General features: G+C 42.5%; 1 protein-coding gene across 1 annotated transcript in view; it reads left to right on the top strand.

Moving 5' to 3' along the window:
- Positions 1-358: 358 nt before the first annotated feature.
- LOC133018277 (collectin-12-like) overlaps positions 359-8,035 on the top strand; it is a 34,115-nt gene continuing 26,438 nt past the window's right edge. The window contains exons 1-2 of the mRNA XM_061084597.1: positions 359-374; positions 1,086-1,136. Of these exons, the coding sequence (XP_060940580.1) occupies positions 359-374; positions 1,086-1,136 (67 nt within the window). The remainder of the gene's footprint in view (positions 375-1,085; positions 1,137-8,035) is intronic.

The following is an 8,035-nucleotide window of genomic DNA, read 5'->3' as shown; positions in this document are numbered from 1 at the left end:
ATCTAAACTCATTTGCTCTTTTATTAGATGTTGACTCAATTACTTTATACCGTTTTTTTTTACACTTTTAAGTCAACATCAGAAAGAGATACACAAAACAGCTCTAATGAGACGATGTCCGTTCATCTCTGGTTCATTTCTGGTGATCTTTGGGAATTCTATTTATTTTTCACTTTATGATGACGCAGAGAGAAGCTTTGAACTCTTCCCAACATTCAGCTGCTTGAAAGGAGACAGCGCTCAGAGGACGTCAGGCCACGAGATCTGGGAGTAATCCCTCAAAGTGAAAGATAGAGATTCAGGAGCTGAGTCTAATCCGAGGGAGACAGGGTCTAGTTTATTGTTTATGGCTCTGAGAATGGATTCAGGGGCCTGTAACACGGGGATCAGATAAGTGATGTGTTGTTACGGCCATGACAGAAAAAAGAAATAGTTTGTAAAACTTCATTCTTGAACCTTGAGAACCAGAAGATTCACTTTTGTAGTTATTTTGTAGTTAATTTCCACTTCACAAGCTTTTAACTGGAGCTTTCAACAGCCTGTCACAGTCTTCATCAGTGATTAAGAGCTGCTGAGTGTGCAGAAATCTGTTGGCCGGATTACTCAAAAACCACTGGATGGAATCCCATGAAACTTGATGGAAGACATTATTGGACATTTTGTGAACTTCACGAGAAATAAAGCTGGAATCTTTATTAAAAACAGACGTGTGTAGATCGCTGAAATTTTGTGCAGATCTTGACAATCATCCAGATTTTTTGTATCAATAATAATCAATCGTGTTTGCTGGCTTGATCTTTATTCAGTTACTGCACAGTAACAAATACTCTACGATATCAGACAATGGATATTTTGCCTGTGTCAAATGCAAACACTTACATATAAATGCAATATGGTGATTAAGTGGTTATTTAGCACCAGTTAAGTGGTCTCAAACTGCCCTGTTTAAATATGTTTTTTAACAGACACTTGGAATAATATGACTTGTTATCCCAGTCTCATGTTTTTCTCTGTAACTACAGCGTGACTCATTTTTTTTGCTCCTATCTTTATCTTATCCTTTCATTTCTGTGTTTCCCCTCCAGACGACTTTGCTGATGAAGAGGAGGTGCATTCCTTTGGCTATAAGAGGTTTGGTAAGTATCAGGCAACTTTTTGATTCCCAGCAGCTGCAGTGTAGTTCACATCCCTCACGACACGAAAGAATATCAACTTTCCATATAACTGCATATAGGATATTTTCTTTAAATACAGTACAACCACAATAATTCCATTTGGTTGAAAGGACACCATGCCTCATTTCTCAGAATCAAACTTATTTTTGGCTGCTGCCTTTATTTTGATTTCTCTGTTATAACAGCAGTGGGGTACAGGAGAGAGGGAAACCGCAGCATCCTGGGTGTTCCTGACCATTCGCGCTGAATTTACAACCTTATCTCAGAGTTCTTCAGTTTCACTCAAAACTACACAAGATAACTTCATCTGAAACCAAAAGAATTAGTCCCATAACGGCTCGTGCTCGTTTCCTTTTCTTCTAATATCCTGAATGTATCGGGTTTCCAGAAACGGCGAGAACCACAGCGGCCAGAATTTCCAGACAGGTTCCCAAAATGATACTATTATATATATATATAAAACTCAGCACATTCAGAACTGAAACATTAGCACATTCCTGGAGTTAAATTGGTTCTCCTGACTCCAGCCACAGTCATTTCCACCAAGCAAAACTGCAAAATATACAAAACCTATAATCAAACACCTCATGCTCAGTTTTCGCCTGAGTGGTTGAATTTGGTCTCATAAGACTGTGAAGATTTATCATCGATAGTAATTCAAACAAACAGTCACATTCTGCTTTATCTGAACTGAAGAACTGAACCCACACAGAGACAGCGAGAACACGCAACCTTCACACAGGATGTGATGGTCGATTTGGTTCTTTGTCTTTGGAGGTCAGCCCAGAACCTGCAGTATTAAGTCAGAGTGGTTGTTGAAAACAGGGAAAATCATGAATTTACTACTTCTACTCTAAAGCTGTAGAGGTCATACCCAGTTTCTCTGCAGGAGGTGTATGTGTGAAAGTAAAGGTCGGAGTGAGAGCCTCTGGAGTTTCTGCAGACTGTCTCCGCCTGGCCGTCTTCTACAAACATGTAAAAACAAACTGTGGGAGGATGATGGATGATTACGTGGACTGACAGGATTGTAGAAATCAGCACAGCAACATACTTTACATCCACTAAAGGTTGAATAAGACGTTCTGTAACTTCTGAAACTTATCTCTAACTTTGTGTTTGACCATTAAGCAACAAGTGTAACTTCTTAATGCAAACACCTTTATATGTGTTAAGAAGTGACCTTTTTGATCCTTTCTGCATGACGCAGTGTGCCCTTGTTTCTTGTTCATTGCTGCTTACATTTCTCTCTGTCATTGCCCCAGTGTGATGAATCAGTTTCTCTCCTGCTTCTGTCCCAGAGCAGAGATCCAGTTTCAACTCTCCAGGTTGAAATAGTCTCAGCTTCTTCCCAGTCCCTGTGGTTTAAGAGGTGCGTGAGAGTGTGTGTGTCACTTCAGCTCTCCGCAGCCATATATCAGGACGTGTGCGTCCACATTGTGTGTCATCACAACCGTTTTACACATCTGTACACCTAAATGAGTGTGTGGATTCAAAATGCTTTGTGTAATTTCATTTATATCCAGATTGAAATAACGGCTTGATAAGAACTTTGTTATAATTAATCCCATCAGTATAACATACTCACAAACTCTTGGTTTAAAACATGTCAAAACATAAGAAACTTAACAGGGGACTGATTTCTATGAGTGCTTTTAATTTGGTGATCAAATTCAAGGGCACTGTCTTGATTCTTATTCCACAGAAAAACATGTGTGTTTTACAAACCTTTAACATCTCCGCTACACATGCTTGGTAAAGAAATATGCTGCTTCTCCCATGTCAACATTGTCCTTGACTCATTTTGACATCTGCTTTCCACAAGAGGTCTATTTTCCCACAGAGAGTCCAAACCTGAGAAGTTGCTGCGCTGCTTCCTGAGTCCAAACTGGAAGTTTACTCGAGTGTATAGAGAGAGAGGGAGAGAGAGAGGGAGAGAGAGAGGTAGAGGGAGCAGGCATTGTGGGCCTTCAAGACTGGACTGTGCTGTGTCAGCAAAGAGCCAGTGAGGGAAGAGGGGGATGGGGAAAAGAGAAAAGTCCAGCTTCATGTGGAGACTATTATATATTATTCGCTTCAATAGTTTAAAAATTCTTTCTCTATTCTAATCTTCCTCTGTGTTCACTTTTTGTTTACAACTTCTTGTCTGATTCTCGGGAGAAACATTTGTCTTTCATTTAATTTTCAGTTTCATTTTCAGATGAGGAGTCGCATTCCTCCCCCGACTTATTTTTGGAGCAAAACAGCAAGTGGTTCTAATTTACAGGGACTTTATTACCAGAAGAGAATCTTTTCAAAGTGCCTGCCTGTTACTCACAGCCCCCTCCAGGGCCTGCATGCAAGCAGTGCGTGTTCTGTTGTCCTAATAAAAGATTACTCGCTCGTGTTTTCAATAAAGAGCGGAGCGATGCGGCGGAGGAGAGCGGCAGAAAACATTAAAGCGTCGCAACGTTTATGTGGAAACGACAGCGGAGACAGATAAAACAACACAGAACGCTGCTGAGTGGACTTGTTGTTGATCTTATCGCAGATCTGCCAAGTTTTAAAGGACTGTGAGTGGCCAGGAGGACAGAGGGTCAGTCCGGGATCGTCCAATTACAGATAGGGAGGAATGCGTCCCAGACGAGGCACAAATCACTGTTAGTGCCGGGACAGGCAGGCAGAGGTCAGCTGTAAGTCGGGTGAACTGACCCCTGCACCCAAGAGCAGCCCTTTGTTTAAGTCTTCATGCAACTGATAATAACTCAGTGGCAGGCGGTGATAAGAAATGAGGTGTGGTGCAGTTCATCTGACCCATCAGCAGAGGAATGTGTTCACATCTGCTGAACATGAGACTCGCTTAGGATAAAATATCATAAGAGAAAATAACGACTCAGGGGGGGGAAAGTATTTCAGAGCGGAATGACTTTAGCTTTTTGAAGATATAAACTCTGGAGAGTGTCCGCACAATTGGGTCTGGACGTTTACTGGAGTTTCCAAGAATGCAACAGGAGATTGTCCGAGTCAGATGCGTTTACAACAGCAGGAACATGTAGGGAGCGTTCAGGTGAAGGGCGGCCTCTTGGTAGAGCTCTCTTAGCGACAGTTGTGCAGAAACAGCAGAATAGATGTTTCCTGTATTCCTACAACTTCTAATCATACTGGACATTTATGTCAGGAGTAGTTTACCTACTACTGCCAAAGTACAAGCACAGGAAGCACGTGCCCCTTATGTAAGCACAGTGAGTCCGAATATTCTCCCACACTGCTTCTATACTGGCAGCTCCACTGGTAGCTCATTTCCACAATGAGCAGACAATGTGTTTCCATGCATTGAATTTCACATTCAAGTCCAAGCTCCTCATTGAAGGTCTCTTGTAGAGAATTAGAATGAAATTGGCTTCTACAATCAGCCTTTGTCCATTTTGCTTTTAGTATTGAGAGAAATCGAAAACAGGTTTGTACTTCGGCTTCCCAGGGGATTGAGAAGAGCGTTGTCGTGAAGTAGTTGGTCCAGCGTGTCAGGGGACGTCTGCCTAGTTGGAACAATTCTTGACTTCCACATTTCTGGCAAGCGAGTGACTTCTGAGTCGCTGAGTGTTTTGCGTCATAGAAGAAAATCGATTCCAGTTTGTGGGAACAGTGATTGCTGGTGGTGGGTGCACACAGTGTGTCTCGCTTTCATACAGTAGACTGGAGCTAACAATTCCTCTTGGACTTCTTCAACTCTAACCATTAGTTTAATGCACAGATTTAGAATGTGTACATGACGGTCTGGTCTATGGAGGACGTCCCATATGCATCACCTGCTTGTCCCATGTGTACTCAAACACAATTAGCTACTTCTAGTGGCTGCACTTGCATATTGCAATGAATCTTGGGAAAGCCTGACCCAAGAACGATCTACCTGTTGAATCCTTTGTTGGTCAGGGATAATGGGATGTATTTGTTGGTTGCGTTTGAAGCAGCCATGAATTGGGACAGTCTTCAAATGCAGTCCCTGAAGGATAAAGACCCTGAAGAATAAAGACCCTGAATTCTCACACAGCTAATGTCGATGAGAAGGATATTTTTCTTTAACAGCAACTCAGCTGTAGAGTTGCAGAAGAGCTTCTGTCAGTCACTGGTTTATATTTAGCCGTAGTTGTTTTGATGAAACTCAGCTTAACCGTCTCATCAGACCTGCTTCGTGTGCCAGAGGGAAACGTTGGTCAACGCTAACGACCTGCCTGCAACCTGCTGTCGTCTGATTGGGTGTTTTCTCTCACATAATTGATGTTTGCTGAGCTCTCCAATCACGAGCAGGTTTTGGCTCAGTCGCAAAAACAACACACTCAATATTGGAAGCATCTCACTCCCATTATCTGTCCGACAGGCTGGGTGAAGAGGTTCTGCTCAGAGCAGTATTTCACTCGATGTGAGTCTTCTGGCTCCTGATGCGGCCAAGATCAACCCTGCTGCTTCCTCTCGTTGGAAAGCAACAGACAGCGAGAATGAAACGTGTGTTTTTCTTTGTTCTGCTACGAGTCGCGGTACGTCTCACTCTCCGGCTCGCAGACCTGGCTGCGGCTGCCTTGGTTGCTCCGGCTGTGATTTCGTTGGCCCCGAACCAGAACACCCCACAGTGTTTTTCTTGTTTAAGCTCCGGTGATTTTATATTTGGTAGATACAGAAAAACGTCTGCGTGTTGCACAAAGAAATCAGCCGTGCAGAGCTTTTTCCATCGACTCAGCTCTCGCAGCGTTTTCAACCACCAGTCACTCGTGTGTGTTTGTGTGTTCACATCTGTTCATCTGCTGCAGAAGTAAATTACAGAAACACTCTGAACATAGTTAGATTAACTTTTATGTCCACATGATTAACTGCAGAGTTTAACAGTTTAGTTCAGTAGTTCAGTGGTGGTTCAACCACATTCTCTCTCTCACCTCTTGGAATATCACGAACAGTTTAGTAGAACTTGGACAGGTTTAGTAAAGTGCATTTCTTAGATTTCTGATACCGCTCCAGTCCTGTGGAGGTGAATGGGATTTAATTTCTTCGTCCTAAAGTACTAAACTGTTGTCTTTCAAATAAAGGAAATAACTACATTTCCTAATTTTCCAGGGAGGTTATGTTCCCATCTGGTATTCGTTTGTTAGTTTGTAGGATTATGTTTATATGGATATCCTTCTTTTGTATATATTTTATATGTTTATCACTTTCTTGAGATATTGTGAGGTATTTTGACATTGTAATCGTTTTCCCGGGGAATAATTCATGGCTCTGGATGAGAAAAATCTGGCATATTTACGACTGGCATGTGTAAGCGTGTCCAATTTGGTGCGGTGTGATTGAATTGAACTGAACTGTGGGGCCTTGGCGGAGCTTTGTGCTCTACTGACGGCCACTGTTGTTTTTATGGGGATCAATTTGAATGTGGCATTAACTTATAAGAAGTTCAATAACGCACATCATGATGCGTCTGCCTGTTTCAACATGGACCACAGTGAGGCAGCATCTTCTCTGTGGTCAGCATCCTTCACCATGAGGGAAACCAGACTAGTTGGATCCGCAGTGTGTGGTTTTATTGGCTCTCAGGGGCGATGGAGCTTGGAAGTGCTGTGTGGTGATGGGATGGAGCGCACGCACAGACACAGGCTGATGGAAATTAGGGCTCGGTGATGATTGTTGTTGATTCGGTTTCCTAAGTGCTTCCACGACGGGCCACCCGGCAGGCGTGACCACAGATACAGATGCTCTGCAAGGTTAGCTCCAGGGTTACTCTCTGCACCCGGGCAGTGGGTTTGGGCTCATGATGAAATATTCTTAAACCCAGGTGAGAAAACACGTCTCAGTTTATTTGTGTTCATGTTGGTGTGTTGCGGTTGAGCTTAGGAAGAACCAGGCTTTCCGTATATGAATAAAATGGTTGTATTGTTGGTGAATTGATTTGGTGTTGTAGTAAAATTAGTTGGATACAAATGGCATCTGGATAAATAATGATGTCAGACAGGCAGCAAGTTGCTTCGTGGAGGTTTCAGTCCAAAAATACAACATCCTGTAAGTCCTTGCTCCACTAGAGCCTCATGCACACTTTGTTTTTTTACAACCATTTGTCATATGTTGGCAGACTTTACATCTCTGCTAAATTCAGCATTTGTTGTGACTGAGACTTTAGTTTGCTGCATTTCGTTGAATCTGACACTTCGACAGACAAAGCTCATGTTTATGTGGTGTGACTGACGTGCTGAAAGAGAGCCAGGAGCAACCACCAACCCCCCCTTCATCCTCTGAGAGGTTCACATGGTCCTGTTTTACGTGAAATGACCTCATTCCTACATGCCAACACTGCAACATGAGCAGGAGGAGCTGAGGGGGTCTCTTGTTCTCCACTCATGCCATTAAAGTTAGTTTATGGCTTCCATATTTTGCTGCGTTTGTGCATTTAAATTGCGGTAATCGAGAAACATATTTTTCAACAGAACGTTGTTATCGCAAATAAGCATAAGTGCTCTTTAGTCTGAGGTATACGTTTTTGGTGCATATGGGTTTCTGTTATATATGATTCATTATTAGATAGTGAGCTGGAGTGTGAGCTGCTTGGAACGTATTTTTGGTATTGAATCCCCATTTTCTTTCTTTCCATAAATTTGTGTTTATAATAAATTGTCAGGATGTTCTGTAAATCATTCAAAAGACGCATCAACTCTGTCACGGACACGCCTGGAGTCAAAAAAACGATAAAACTGAGAAGTTTGGAAAAGCTTCAGGCCTCTTTCTAGTTTGAAAACTCCGGGGCTGAAGAGAGGTTTGGAATTGATGACGTAGACAACCGCACAAAATGCCATTTTCAAAGGAAAACGTAGCAGTATGGATGAAGCCTGTCTAGTGGAGCCCTGGTATAT

The sequence above is a fragment of the Limanda limanda genome, chromosome 13, assembly GCF_963576545.1.
Source record: "Limanda limanda chromosome 13, fLimLim1.1, whole genome shotgun sequence".
In the NCBI taxonomy this organism is placed as follows: domain Eukaryota; kingdom Metazoa; phylum Chordata; class Actinopteri; order Pleuronectiformes; family Pleuronectidae; genus Limanda; species Limanda limanda.
Note: the sequence above shows the minus strand (reverse complement) of the source record. Positions and strands in the feature narration are given on the sequence as shown.